The sequence below is a fragment of the Cibotium barometz genome, chromosome 38 (genome assembly GCF_041138505.1).
Source record: "Cibotium barometz isolate CiBa-2024 chromosome 38, ASM4113850v1, whole genome shotgun sequence".
Classification (NCBI taxonomy): domain Eukaryota; kingdom Viridiplantae; phylum Streptophyta; class Polypodiopsida; order Cyatheales; family Cibotiaceae; genus Cibotium; species Cibotium barometz.
The window spans coordinates 18,437,417-18,453,509 of NC_141083.1; the positions used below are offsets into that span (position 1 = coordinate 18,437,417).

General features: G+C 42.9%; 1 protein-coding gene across 1 annotated transcript in view; it reads left to right on the top strand.

The window, feature by feature from the left end:
* Positions 1–175: 175 nt before the first annotated feature.
* The window catches only part of LOC147616412 (uncharacterized), a 69,719-nt gene continuing 53,801 nt past the window's right edge, over positions 176–16,093 (top strand). Inside the window, exons 1-3 of the mRNA XM_086777487.1 lie at positions 176–1,145; positions 13,840–14,014; positions 14,288–14,371. Coding sequence (XP_086633613.1) covers positions 904–1,145; positions 13,840–14,014; positions 14,288–14,371 — 501 coding nt within the window. The 5' untranslated portion in view covers positions 176–903. The remainder of the gene's footprint in view (positions 1,146–13,839; positions 14,015–14,287; positions 14,372–16,093) is intronic.

Below are 16,093 nucleotides of genomic sequence, written 5' to 3' on the forward strand. Positions count from 1 at the left end.
ACCCACCACTGCAGTGTTCAGGAAATACATTTTATTGAGCTAGATTGAAAACCTTCTCATTGTAATTTGAAGAGGAAATTGACCATTTTGAGAAGGCATTTCTCTATAAATTTTGCAAAATATAACGAAAACTTGAAAATTTTGAAAAGGATTCTTCTCCTTCTCATCTAAATTTGAGCAAGCTCTGAACAAATTTGAACAAGTTCTAGGCTAAGTCGAACCTACCTTTTCCCAAACCCTGCCACCAGCACACTGGTGGGTTAGAAATATCACCAGTCAACCACCAGTGGTACATCTCAGCGCGCTCTTGGTGATCCCACCACGTGGCATATGGCATACTCTCAGCTCTGGTTACATTTATAATGTGACGAGCCTGGGGCTTATATTAACTTATTCTTAAAGAAATTGGCAGGTTACAGTACGAGCTATGTGCCTCAGCACCATATCTGAGTTAGACAGGCACCAAACCTAAAAGCTCCAAAATCACCATAACTTCTGCGCAGTAGCCGCAATGCCGCATGGCCGCCGTCAAGATGCCGCATTTTCATTTAACCCGCACTTCCTCCTAAAGAAGCCCGCCATAGCAGGTGCCAGGGACAGACAGTCACAGACCTGAAGATCTTGCTTATTAATGTTTCCCTTGTCAATTAGGGTTAGGGTTTTTCTCAGATCTTTGCAGATCCCCTGCCCTGCCCTGCTCTGCTCTGCTCTGCAAAGAAGAGGGCATGCTTTAGTCAAGTTCTCCGCAGTTCTTGTCCCATTAGGGTTTTCAAAACAGGATTTTGGGCAGATCGCTTTACCTTTTGCTTACACAAATGATTATGATGATGGCTGTTCTTCTTGCGACCTTGTTTTCTTGATGAGGAGATCGCTGCTTTTTTGATCTTCACATAAGAAACCCTAATGGCAGATCAGGACCTCAATGCTTGGCCCAAGCTGGCTACCTTCAGGCCGGCTGCCCCAGACGTTGAAGAAAGCAAACTGGGAGCTCTGCAGCTTTCACAAGAAGAGTCAGGACATGGCGTCCAAGGGCCAGAAGACAGCGTCGCATCAAGCATTACTCAACAGAAGGTTGCTGCTGCGAAACAGTACATTGAAAACCATTACAGGACGCAAATGAAGAGCTTGCAAGAACGGAAAGAAAGGTCAGCATGACACCATTGTGGGCATCATGTTTCTGTTGTCTGATGTAAAACACATCTTATCCTGGCTTGTTTATGGGCAATCTTTTTAAGCTCTGTTGGTCTTAGTGGGCGCACCCCCTGTTCCAATGTTGTAACAGGCACCTTCGCCCTCTCTCTACATCATCTCTTAGTGCCCTAATTAAAGCAGGAATTATTCATGTACTTACAAGCCGGGTCAACAAAGCTGCCCCTCATAGGAATCAAACTGTTGCAGACGTGAGCAGACAGTTTGGATGTTACTCCCTTGTTTGATGCATCTGAGCACGACAGGGGCTAAGGCTAGACTAGAGACCTAACCTGAGTCCTGATAAGCGGGAAAGGTGGCCACATCGGGAGCTACAGGTATGCATCATATCAAGCTTGTGCCAGGATTGAAACCTTTGAGCAAGGTTCTTGGCTGGGTGCAACCACATGGACGTGGAGTTGGAGGGGTCTATAGGGCGGCTTCATTCATGATATCTGCTCTTAGTTTGTTACCTTTCAAGGAGGATGATGGAACTGCACGTTTTTTCTGGGATAATTGGCCTCTCAAAAATCTGTTGTGTGAGAACCTAGTTTTTGATGCCATGCATCAAATTCATGGGATTGACTTGATAGCGCTAAGATCTTCCTGAATGTAGACTCCTCAGTCTGATGACTAAACAGAGTTCTACAACCACGTGACTTTAATTTGCTTAAGTGCTAAGTTGATGAGTATCACAATACTCGGAGGCAATCGTAAATGTCCCATATTAATTAAGTATTGGTCAGACTTCATATGTGGCATCATTCGGAAGAAAAGCAGTTCCAGATCTTTAGAGGTGAGAGAGACATTTATGTAGGCTAATGTATGCATGGTATAGAAATACACTTTCGTTAATGTTGCAAGGAGGATCAAAAGCTGTGAAGATATCCATGAATGCTTGGTGGTAAGGCATAATTCTAGAGGTCAGTTAGGTTTTTTTAAAACCCAAATGGTGAGACATATGAAGCTCTACTGCTGCAGATTTTGATATAGTGGCAAAGCTTTCAATGCAAGAGTGGTTTATTGCTAGGGGCAAATGCTCGGAAGGTTATAGTTTGCGTAATTTAGGTAAAGAGCAGTAAGTTTTTAATGGAGTTTAGCATCTCGGTGTTATGTTAAAGGAATGAGCAAGGTTGGATCAATGTAACTAGGCAAATCAACTAACTTAGCCATTGCGATCGTGATATCAAAGTGTACCCATTTCAGTGGCTTAGGACCCATGCTTGGGTAAGCCAATGCTGTCAGGATCATGGTGGAAAAGCTAACGAGCCATTCATAATATGAAAAACAACTTGATTGCATTACATTAAAGTGAAATAGTTACATAGGCTTATATAGCCATTGAGAGGTGCACTCCTTACATCACTGATGATGTGCACATATATTCTTCTCCATTGATTCTTCACGACCCCTTTGAGGCTAGGGATGCTCCTTGACATGTGGATGGGCATGTGGAGTGATGCTACACGCTTTGACTCTAGCTTAGGCTAACATTTTATCCTATGCACATTTGATTTATGGCTAAGAAACAAGTTGGGCTTATATTCCTAACCACAAACCACAAACTTCTACAAAGTTACTTTCTTCTTCTGCAACAGTGTTGGCCTTCTCTTTACCTTTCTTCTTGTCCTTGAGGAGATAGCACTTGTGTGGTGGATGGTTGGTCTTTGCACAATGCATACAAGGGTTGTTCGTGTAGCAATCTTTGGTTTGGTGAATGGTCCTTCCACAACTTGCACATTTCTTCTTATTGTTGATGGAGGAGACAACATAGGTAGCAATTTTTTTTTTCCTGCTGGGTGCTATAGCAACATGTTGCACTAGTTTTTTTCCATGAATGCAGTGTGTTTTAAGCATATTTTGTGGCTGTGGGTCATGCGCTCATGCATGGCTGCATAAGGCAAATACAGTGGCTGTGGGTGCTTGGTGTGGCTAAAGACAAGGCACATAGTTGGGCACAACTGGGCTGCCCTTGTATTGTGCGTATAGGCTGGTACGATAGCCGTATAGGGCGCCCTATGGGCAGCCCAACCAGCAGCAGTTGTGTGTTGCAACTGTGTGCACAGATGGCAGCCGGCAAGCAATGTGCAAGTGTCAACATGTTAATCAGCAGCAGGCAGAGTAAAACGCTGCCGCTCTAAGGGGATTAGGACACTTGCCTTTTTTTTCAAGCAAAAAGCATGTGGCTATTTATGACAAGAAGAACTTGGTTCGCCACCACCACCAGGCTAGCTAAGGAAAGCCTGACAGAACTCCAATATAATAGCATTCTTTTTAATGCTTAGAAGAACAGGGGCTAGTTGGGGAGATATCGATGCCCACCTTGCCTCCAAGACAACAATCTGGAGTGCCACTCGAGATCCACTGAATAGCCTCAATTGGATGCCAAGTTCCTTAAATCCACATGACTTGTGCCAATTGATATGCGCTCTAGATGCACGGTAGAGGATCTCTATCACCTCGGCAAATCTCTCGAGGTTTCCCTCATCTCCGGATAGGTATGCTGTTGTGTCCATAGTTTTTCCATACGGCAACCATACAGCAAACGCATACGGGTGTGGAAGTATGGGAAAAGTACGGTTAACACCCCCAAGAATTCCATACGTTGGATACCATACGGCACCCTAAATTTAAGGAAAAACATGCTACATATTACACAAAAAACCAAAGAAACTTGAAATTGCAAAGATTTTGGGATTAGAAAAAACATAAATGATGTAGAGCCAAAATCCAAACCCCGGAGTTCGGACTTTATATTGCTGTAACTTGTTTACATCATACATGTATGATCAATGATGTATCATGTAACATGTTACATAAGTAGGTACTAGGTAGTGTGGAGTGGGAAAATGCCAAAACCTGTCACATATAGGCTGTGCCATGTGGACAAACATGAGGAGGTCCAAGCCTCAAGAAACTAAATAAATCATGAGTGGAAGTGAGCAAAAAGATGGATGATGGAGTGCTCATTGCAGAGTGGGCAAGCCGCAAAACCTGTAGACTGACTCTTGAGCAGTGAGGAAAAACAAAACATAAGTAGAGAGTGGAAGAATACTAAGTAACCCTAAGGCTTAAGCCTCATCAAAGCTCCCCTCATCCTCACCATGATCAATGGGCTCCTCATCGTCATATGCAAACTCCTCCTCCTCCTCCTCCTCCTCCTCCTCCTCATCATCATCATCATCATCAAACTCATAAGCCTCGGTAGCAACTGAGCATGATGTCCCAACATGGCTAGAGGATGGCTGGCCATCTATAGAGGGTGGAGCAATCGAAAGAGGTTCCAAAGCCTCATCGTCCTTGGCAATAGCCTCTTGCAAATCTTGCAAGGCAATCAAGCGCTCCTCATCTTTTTCTTTGTTAAGCATATCCAATGTGATCTCCATTCTCTCATAGCCTCTTTCTTTGATCTTGGAGATGAGCCTCAAGTTTGTGTGTATGAAAACAAGCTTCTCCGTATGAGAAGGAAGAAGCTTGTTTCTTCTCTTAGTATGAATGAGAGAAAATGTGCTCCAATTTCTTTCACATGGGGAGGCACGTGTGTCTTGAGAAAGCACCCTAAGTGCAAGAGCTTGTAATTTGGGTGTACAAGCCCCAAATGTCTCCCACCATTTCACACCCTCATGCAAGCATCGTTTCGTTTTAGTAGTGAAATGTTTAGCGGTGACCTTGCATGTATGGGTAGAACAATAGAGAGCAGATGGAAGGGAACATGGGCACTCGAGAGGGTAGTGTGAGTTAGTGGCCGAAATGCCTACAAACTATTGGTGGCCGAAATGCCTATAAACTCTGTGTAGCAGAAATGCTTATGGAACACTAGGCTATCTATGCCTGCGCGTGATTGTTTTATCTTATTACTTGAGCCCACCTGTTGCCAAGGTGTGTGGTTAGAGTATCAACACGGAGTGCAAGTGGTAAAGTGGACATGATACTTGGTTGGCAGGGGACTTATGTGTACGCCAAGGGTCATGTGGATTGGCACATGTTTGTGTGCCGTGAACTTGTTTGTTAGTGGATTATACGGAGACATGGATCTTATGGACTATATCTATGGTTTCTACCTGTGATATTAACTATGGAGAACTAGCTTTTCTATCACCATGGTTTGTGCTCTAGAATGGCACCAGTTTGTGTGTGTGCGTAGCACATGTTTCTGTGCAAGGCACTAGTTTCTTGTGCATGGCACTTATTTAAGTGTCTTAGCACCTGGTTGGCGATTTTCATTGGCATATGATTATCTCATTGATATTGGTGATTGAGACACAATTGGCTCTTGTGCTTGTGTCTAGCATATCTTCCACGGAATCCTTGCCTATTTATTTTGGGACATGATTATGATATCTGGACTTATGGGACTGTGTTGTCTCGCCCATTTATTCGGGACATGGATTCTTATATTGGATTTTTGAGATTGTCTCGTCTTGCCCACTCGATGGGAAATGATTATATCTTGGATATATGGCAAGAAACTTAAAGTTGTGGACAACTTTTAAGAAGCTAGGGAGGATGTCACTAGCCTGGACATTTCCTAGTATGAAAGGGGTCTGGTGGACTCCAGGACATCTAAATATTTGGAAATTACAAGCTTTTGGAATAGAGGATTATCCTGCAATACAAAGGATCACACTCCTAAAATTTAGGAGAGTTGGTGTTTTGGCCCGACTCTGATGGAAATTTTGTTCACGTCATTACGTTTGGAATTGAGCAAATACCAAGAGTTGCCAAAGTACCTATGACAAATGGGCTACCAGTTGGGATGGGATATTTTTAGAGATAAAGTTTATAGAAGGACCAATCTCTTAGATTGGGACATGTGGCAAGAAAGTGGATGAAAGTGAGACAAGTGGTCTCACACTTGTCAGAAAGTGGATCAAATTGAGACAAGTGGCCTCACACTTGTCACTCCAGCTATTGTGTGGCTCTCCACTTGTTATCATTGCCTTGTCTTGCCATTTTAGCCCATGGGAGGCCCAAATCTATAAATTGGAGCCCTCTCTCTTCATTAAAGGAGGCTCTCTTGTTGTACTCTACCGTTACAGGCTGCCCTAATGATGGCTACTGTCTTTCTCTCTCTTGAAGGTTGCCCATGAAGAATACCGGCTGTTGGGGATTGTTTTGGAGGCTTCCATTGCGAAGAAATATTGAAGGCAAGGGTATTTAATCATTTTATTATGATTTCTAGCCAATGTACTTCTTCTTGTACAGCCCTAGCCCTTGTACCTATTGTACCAACCACTGTACCTGTTGTGCCAGCCCTTGTACTTGCTATACCAACCATTGTACTTGATGTACTAGCCATTGTATTTGCTATACCGGCTGAATGGAGAGATGTACTTGTGGTACTAGCTCTATTGAATGAAGACCCATGGTTTTGGGAAAGAATCAGTACCCACACGGAGGTATATGGTTTATATTGTTGGCTCGGCATTTCTACAGCTATGTGCCGGGTGAATTTTATGGTTGTCTCGTGTTGGGTTGCTTCGTGTTGGGTTGTGTTATGGCATTTGTATATGGATAATCCAGCATCTTCCGTGGGTAGAGTAAGACCCTCCAAGCTTGTACATGATATTATTCTCCTTGGGTAATAAAATACTCTTTTTTGGGGGGGGGGGTCGGCCCATTACGGCATCTATGTGGTGTCAGATGTGCAAGCTTCAGTTTCAACATTTGTGGATGTTTTGTCCAACATTTATGTTTTATGCAAAGTGGTGGAGGATTTATGAGGCTGTCGGCCAGCGCATGAAAGGGATTAAGACTAGTCGGCTGCAGAGCAAGTTGGCATGAATTTGTCTAGGACCTTGTCGACAGAATGTCAGCCAGTCCACTAGGTTTTCCAAAGCCTATTCAAAGCATTTGTTGCTCATCATTTTGATCATTCAGTCCTCTCACAGGCTGACTTTTGAAGGTAGCCTGGGGCTGACCAAGACTTGTACACCTTTTTGTACAGCATGAATATACTGAATACTCAGCTATATCTCTCTCTCTTCTCTATCTTCTATATGTGTTTTGCATCAAGCAGGTTCTAGGATGGTTTTTAGGGCTGAAAGAAGACTCCCAGAGCTTCCGAATGTGACATTGGTATCAGAGCATCAAGCTAAACAAGGCTCAACCCTGATTCAGTCCCAGATGAAGGTGCATAGTCTAAGGAAAGGAACAGAAGACGTGGGAGAAGTTTCCTAGAGGTTGGATGGTGATGTTCCACAAGGCCCAAGGGGAATGGCAGTCTTGTGAGTTGGGTGCCACTTCGGGCACACCAAGAAAGGCTATCAGGTAATGGTTCCAAGGGAGGATGATCCTCCGAGGAGTCGAGTGAGAGTGCCAGACTCAATACTGAGGAAAAGAAGACCAAAGAAAATGTTCAGGGACAAGGCATGAAGGGCTAGCGGACATGATGGAACAAATGGAGAGATCTTTATCAAAGTTAGAGTGGATTTGGAGACCGGGCAGGGTTTTCAATGAAAAGGTTGTTAGGAAGGGAAGGATGACAGGTTTGGGACTCCAGGAATGGACAATGCGACGATGATAGTCATCCAAGAATAGAAGTTGAAATCCCGTCATCAAGTTCAATAGAGGGGGATGTCATGTGTAAGACATGTTCAGGCTGATTCCAAGGTTGGGTTCTAATCTTGACATTTTATCTGTTGCCCTCTCTCTCTTCTCTATCTTTTGTATGCGTTTTGCATCAAGCATGTTCTAGGATGGTGTTTAGGGCTGAAAGAAGACTCCCAGAGCTGTCGCATGTGACACTAGCATATATCCACAACACAACTCAATTGTACCAAATGGCATTCTACATTAGTTGTTGGCAAACACTAGTTCACTTAATGCGCAAACAAGTTCTAGTGCCATATACTTCCAATACAATATTGTATCACATGAGTGGCATCAATCCCCGGCATATACAACTGCCATGGACACCAGTCCAATGTACATACATGATAAGAAAGCACGGGTGGAACAATTGGGTTGCTAAATGGTGACATTCCCCCCGGCTTCTAAACAGTTGTCCGCAATTGAAAAAGCATCCAAATATGTCTGAAGCACATGCGGGCAGTCTTTGAAGAACTCTTCATCTACCCATTTAGCATCAATGGGAAGATAGTTCTTAAACTTCACAAGGTAACGCCTCACAACTTTGCCTGTAGCAAGCTTGCATTTCTTGTGATACACAATCTGCTCTGGCTGCAAGATCTCCTCAAGCTCATCCACTTCTGGTGGATCCTCAATGACCGTCTCATTGGGCTCCAGCCCTACATACTTGCGAAGGAGACTCACATGAAAAGCATTTTGTATGTGCCAATGACTAGGTAATGTCAATCTGAAAGCCACTTCATTGATCTTCTGGATCACTAGAAAAGGCCCATAGTACCTGGTTGCAAACTTAGGATATGCATCCTTTTTGCTAGGCCTCTTTGAAAGTCTTGCTTTCTCAAATTTCAGCAATATCCAATTATTCTCTTTAACATCCAATTGCCTTCTATGCTTGTCGGCAGTCTTTTTATGCTTGTCTTGTGACCTTGCAATGGCTGTCCGCACCTGAGCAAAAGCAATATCCAAGTCTCTTACATACGCATCAGTTGCAAATATCTCTTCCTTTGTGCGAAGAATGGGTGGCAAAACCACCTTACCATAAACAATCTCAAACAGGGCCTTTCCCGTAGATGCATGCACCGTGTTGTTGTATGCAAATTCCACATATGGTAAGTACTTCTCCCAAGAAGACTTCTGATCCGCCATATAACATTTTCAGAGATCCAACACGGCTGAATTTGCAGCCTCACTTTGCCCATCCGTTTGAGGGTGATAAGCTGATGAGAAGTCCAATTTGGTGCCCATATTATCAAATAAGGCTTGCCAAAAGAGACTTGTAGACTTGGGATCTCTATCTCCCACAATGGACTTCGGCATTCCATGATGCTTGAACACTTGTGCAAGATATATTTTAACCATATGCTCAAGAAGTAAGCTTGCTTGCTAAACCTGTCCACAATTGTCCAAATTGCATCATTACCCTGTTGGGTCCGTGGCAAGTCCATAATGAAATCCATTGTAATACTTTCCCATGGCTGCGTGGGAATATGCAATGATTGAAGCAAACCTGGTGCCTTTTGCCTATAAAATTTCACCTTTTGACAGGTGATACATGCACGTACATGTGTCTCTATGTCCTTCCGCATACCTGGCCAAAAGAAATACCTCTCAATCATGTGCGTAGTAGGCATTATGCCTCTATGACCAGCATATGGAGGAGCATGGCACTCATCCAAAACCTTTTGCCTCATGTCAGACACCACACATAGGCAATTATCTTTTATGAGATAACCCTCTTTGATCACATATGAGGGATGCGCATGACCAGCCATCAAATCAGCCCAAATAGTGGCAAAATCAGCATCCGTATGATACAAATCACGCATGGCAGACAAGTCCCCATGAGAGGCAACCGAGATAGCTGCTACATACGGCTTTCGTGACGATGTATCTGCCACTACATTCTTCTTTCCTGGGGTGTGCAAGATCTGAAAACGAAACATAGAGAGGAAATTGGCCATCCTCATATGCTTCTGTGACAACTTAGTTTGGGTAAGAAAATACCTCAAACTCTGGTGATCTGTCTTCACAGTGAAATCAGTCCCAAGAAAGTGATGTTTTCATATAGTAAGTGTATGAATTACAGCCAAGAGCTCTTTCTCATAAATGCCAAGAGATAGCTCTCCATCATGCAATCTACGGCTCTCATAAGCCACGGCATGTCCCTCTTGATTAAGGACAGCTCCTATGCAATTTGCAGATGCATCACATTCCACACTTAAAGGATTTTGCAAATCCGGAATGATAAACAGTGGACCATGAGTAGTTGCATCTTTCAATTTGAGGAATGCATCTCCTTCTACATTAGTCCATTTAAACACGGCCTTCTTCTTTGTTAAATCATGCAAAGGAGAAGCAATCCATGCAAAGTGCCGAATGAACCTGCGGTAGTAAGAGCATAATCCAAGAAAACTACGGATCTCATGCATCGAACTCAATTCGGGTCAATTCCGAATTGCATCAATCTTTGCATGATCCATCTGCACTCCATCTTTGGACACAATATGCCCAAGATAATGTATCTCTGAGAAGAAGAACTCACTCTTCTTTGCGTATATGAAGAGTTTATGCTTATGGAGTTCTTCAAAAACAATGGCCAAATGAGCTTTATGCTCTTCTTCGGTCTTCGAGAAGACTAGGATGTCGTCAAAGAAGACACCTCTAAATTTCCTGTACCCACGGAATATGCGATCCATCATTCTATTGAATGTAGCCGGGGCATTTGTAAGACCAAAAGGCATAACAAGATACTCATAAAGCTCAAATGCTGTCCTGAAAGCAGTTTTGTGTACATCCTCAGGCACTATATACATACTTGATGATATCCACTCTTGAGATCAATTCGGCTAAAGCATGCCGATGCATCCAACTTGTCAAGGATGTCGTCTATGCGTGGAATCGAAAACCGATTCTTGATGGTAAGCTTATTCAAAGCTCTATAATCCACACGCATACGAAAGGATCCATCCTTCTTTTGAACCAAGAGGACGGGTGAACAATATGGGGAAGAGCTTGGCTGAACCAAACCCTTCTTAAGAAGCTTATTCACCTGCTTCATGATCTCCTCTTTTTGGGATGCACTTACACGATAGGCTGGCCTATTAGGTGGTGAGCTACCCAGCACAAGATCAATGCGATGATCTTCCGGTCCTACGGGTGGCAACTCATTTGGTAACTCATCAGCAAAACAATCATTGTGCTCTTGCAAAAATTTCAGCCTATCATTACTAAGAGTGTTTACATCATAGTAACATAAAAACGCGTTTTGTCTGGTCGAAATGCAATGAAACGTTTCGAAACAAGACGAAACACAGGCATCGAAACGGTGTTTCGCCCAATTTGATACTAAGGTAAAAAAACGGGCGATTTTTTTTTTCCAACTTTTGCTTCGCTTCTTTGCGCATCCTTGCCTTGTTTCGGGTTCCCTGTTCACTGCCCCGTCGTCTCCTCCACGCCTCCACACTTCCTTCGCTTCTTCTCCTCCACGCCTCCTCTTCCCTTCTCTTCCTTCGCTTCTTCTCCTCGACGCCTCTTGTTCGCTTCTTCTCCTTCATGCCTCCTCTTCCTTTTTCCTTCTCCTCTTTCCCTCTTCTCCTCCACGCCTCCTTTTCCTTTTTCTCCTCTTTCTCTCCTTTTCTTGCCTTCTCACCTCCTTCCCTTTTCTCCTCTTCCCTACCAACTTGCTTCTTTCCTCCTCTGTCTCTCTCCTATTCTTACCCAAATTTTGAAAATACCAAAAAATCTACTCCCAAAATCATGAATTTCACAATATCTCTCATTAATTTGGTATTTTCATGCTCAATTTCTGAAATTTTCAGATATTTCTGAAGTATCTCCCCCAATCTCTGATTAATTTGGGCATCTTCATGTTCAATTTCTGAAATTTTCAGAAATTTCTTAAGTATCTCTCCCAATCTCTCATTAACTTGGGCATTTTCATGTTTACTTTCTGAAATTTCCAGAAATTTCCAGAAATTTCAGATTTGAGAGCCTTCAACTACAAGTCCCAACCCTTCCCCATCATGGCTCCTCGCAAATCCCCTAATACGCGTGACATTTGGGGCGATTCGGTGCTCATTCACAAGTATGGGACATCCGGCACAAAATGTGTGGTTTGCAAGTTTTGTGGAGAAGTTCAACGAGGAGCCGCAACCCGTGTGAAGGCACACTACACATGGGAAAAGTCACAAGGAACACATGGGTGCACTCATGTTCCAGAAGGGGTCTTTCTTGCCTATGGCGGTTCACCATCAAAGTTTGCAGAAATACGAGCACTTCTCCATTTGCCTTTGCCTCTGGAGGTCATCAATTACGTATGTACCTTATGATAAGGTACGTTTTAGTGTACGGTGTGGTACTGTACCGTACGATATGGATCCGTACTTGGTAGGTCCCTCCCCCCCCCCCCCCCCCCCCCCCCCGACTGGCCTTTGCTCCAAAATCCTCCCATAGATACCAATTTTTCATCGCCCGTAGGCACTTATTTATCCACCCGTAGGCGATGCCGCGGAGGAAGCACCAAGGGGGGTTTTGGACCTAGGACCTCTTGGTCCTAGGCAAACACCTTCACCACTTGAGCTTATGACCTCATTGGGCATACGTGGCAGTTTTTAAAAACATTTTGGGCCAAAAAAACCCTAGACCGGTTGCGTCGCCGATTTTAGCCGTCTGCACATGTTGGGGACTCCAAAGTAGGTGAGGATACATGCACTTCCTTGTTTAACTTATGTGTCTGTTTTATAGCATGATACGCACATCTTTTGGTACTAACAACTTAGCAATGACAGATGATGATGATGTAGTGCCAGTCGCTGCGGTCACCGCCATTGTAGAGCTAGAGTATGATAGCGAAGGAAACATGTTGACAGATGGAGATCTTAAATCTTCATCTTCTTCATCATGTGATGGTGATGAAGTGGATTGATCTTGAGGGCTTTGCAATGTGCAGTGATAGTGACACTAGTGACTAGAACTATTACTTTTTGGCTTCTCTAGGTAGTAAACTGTCTTTAAACTTTTAAATTTTGATTGATTGCTTATAGTATGTAACTTGTGGCATTTGAGTGGTACTAAACGTTTGAGTGACTCCATTTCGTGAAACCTATTTATGATTTTGTTTACCGATAGCGAAATGTATTGTTTTTCAAATTTAAAGTTTGCAGTTTTTCATTCATTTTTTTTTTGTACATATATACACTATATAGTATATTTTTTATGTTTTTACACACCTTACGTATTTAATGTACCTCAAAATCTCAACCCGGACTTGAATGCGTACCTTATGTACCTGATTCGTACCATACCTTACATACCTTTCCACCTTGAGCCTTGCACTTTGCTAATTTGCTTGTGTATCACACATCCCTCATTTGAGTAATTCATTGCGATTTTCAGCATTACAAAAGAGCGTTTGATTTGTACTTTTTCATTTTTATAATAGTAAAGCAAATACTCCATAGAAAGATGGGGGAGGCGCCGAGTACTGCTCCTTTTTAAGTAGCTTTGCTATTGATGAAACCATTGGCCCTTATGGATGATGCATGGCCCGTTCCCTAGTGCAAGAAAGGTTGAGCATTAAGACTCAGTACCCATATGAGGAGGCTGTTAGTAGCCCATGGAGTTTAGCTTACTAGGTAAGAAGTCGGGATAAAGAGATGACAAAGTTGCATATGAGGGTTATTGACTAGAGTTTGGGAGCTTCTTGTTGGGAGGTCTATTCATGAAAGAATTTTTTTTAAAGGTTGCTCAATTACTCCTTTGGGAAAGTTCTGGATTAATAATTTTTCCTGATGGTTTGGAAAAACTGTCTTATGATAGCTGTAAGTATGTCTCGCATGTAAATTGCAGAGGTGTAGTCTGGCTTGCTGTTTCTATTCATAAACAAAACAAATTTCTCTGATTGTTTACCCCCCAACCTTGCTTCCAGCCCCTCCCCATCCCTAGCCACCCCCACCCCCACCCCCACCCCCACCCCCCCCCTTCCACGGCAAAAAAAGGAAGAGTTAATAGGTTTCAGTAGACTCTGGAACTTACACTCTTAGCTTGTTTTCTTACCCTCAGAAGGTGGCTGTTGGAGAAAAAATTAAAAGATGCAGAGCTATCAGAGGAGGAGCATCACAATCGTATCAAGGACTTGGAACGGAAGGAGACAGAAAATATGCGTTTGCAGAGGCAAAGGTTGGGTATGGATGATTTCGAACCTCTGACCATAATTGGTCGTGGAGCTTTTGGCGAGGTATCTACTTGGTCGCTTCCTTGTTTAAGTTCTTGAATTTTTATAGGTACTGTGTTGCTTCTTATGTAGGCAAATTTTTCATAATTTGCTTCGTAAATTATGTTGTCTTGTGAGTTTTGGCTCTCTACATGTTAACACTCCTTTGTAGCCAAGCAACCCTATAACACCTTGTGCTTATTACCTGTCTTATGAAAAATAAATTTCTTATGGAAAACATAGTTGGCTATCTTTTCTTGGTATTACTGGTTTTTGATCTTGTCATGGACATGACAGGTAAGGCTCTGTAGGATGAAGTCAACTGGAGAGATCTATGCCATGAAGAAGCTGAAGAAATCTGAAATGCTCAACCGTGGTCAGGTTTGATACTAAACACTTCTTACATGAGCACCCGATTTTCTTGTGGCGGCGAATTGCTGAATTGGCTGTTATACGTCTCAAAGTGATTCATGGTGCAATCAGGTCAGCTCTGCATAGTGATTGCGATAACCCTAACTTGCATCATATCGTAAACCACAAACTTGTTTCTAATATAGGCTTCAAGGTCCCAAGGATGCAAATCCTTATAATCTTGCTATTCATGGTCTGACCTTGTGGGGATGGGGATTTGTGGCGTTGGTCATTTCAAGACTGTTTATCTTCGCTAGAAGAGGCAGTCAATTGACAAGTGAAAGGAGCTATTGTAGGACACTCTTCAAGGATAACTCATAGTCCTGTGCCTCCTGCTTGTTGGTGAGGTGAGTGGTGGCAATGGGAAGGGAAGAAAAAGGTAGTGGGAGATGTGCTGTTGGCCCCCATAATTCAAATGATTTGTTTAGGATGATGCACTAGACAATTACTGGAAGACAAGATTCATTCATCGATGAAATTGAGGAGGAGCACAGTAGCAATGAAATGTGTTCAGACCTGCTGTTTCAAATTGACGTGTGAGGCATTTCAAAAAGTCTGGGTTTTTTTATGGTCTCTATATTTAGAGAGCACTTAAGCAACATGTTGCCAGTTTGTCTACATATTTTGCATGTGTTTGAACTCCGAAGTTTGAACATTGCCTTTCTTTTTATCTATGCACTCCTGTTTGAAGGCAGGCAATGTGTGATATGTATGAGAGAATTTATGTTTTTTACACTGAACCATAGTTGTCAAGTTTATTTATGCATATAAGTAACATATCTGGCATTTTATAAGGCGTATCTTTATGAAACGTTTTTGAAATGTCTGGGAATTTTATGGAATGTTTGGGAAATGTGTTTCATGAAACACCTGGCTACTATGAGGGGGAGGAACATCAGCCCAAGGAAGATTGAGAAAGAGAGGTGGTGCTTCATGAAAATTTGAGAAAGAGAGGTGTTGCAGCTGTGGCTTGTGTATGCTACATCCTTGGTATGGATAAGCTATGGGGTATGGTTTTACTCTGTGGGTCATGCAAAGTATAGCATGAGTTAACTGTTAGTTATATGGGGAATTGTCAGTAGCGCCTGTGGCCTTTGTAAGTTAGTGCGTGTGTATGTAAGGGAGTGGGTTGCACTAATCATCACAAAGGTGGTTGATTAAAGGTTTTGAAGGTGCTGGTTGAGATTGTTAATTTTAACTTTTGAAACCCCCCAAACCCCCCCCCCCCCCCACCCCCGCGCGGAAAAAAGATCCTACCGTCTATTAGTTATATGAAAAACCAGCCAGTATGCTGAAATACAAACACCGAACCTCTAAAAGAGGACAAAACACGGCAAGATAGTCTCCTTCATGGCTGGCGGCTCTCAAAGGGACTACCTCAAATCGCAGAGGCACAAACAAAGCAAGTTTGTGTGTCTTTGGCATCATAGGAAATTCTCTCTCTCGAGGCCTAGGTATTCATGTTGTTTTTTTATGGTTTGAGTGTTGGTGCTTTTTTGTCACGTATGGTCTGAAGAGAATGTGGGGGAGAGGGAGCGCTTGAGTTCGTTGCAAGCAAACACACACACACACACACACACACACACACACACGAGAGAGAGAGAGAGAGAGAGAGAGAGAGAGATTATCGAATTTTCTTCTATCTTCTTCTCTTCTCTACAGCCATGAACATAAAGAGATAAGAGTACATAC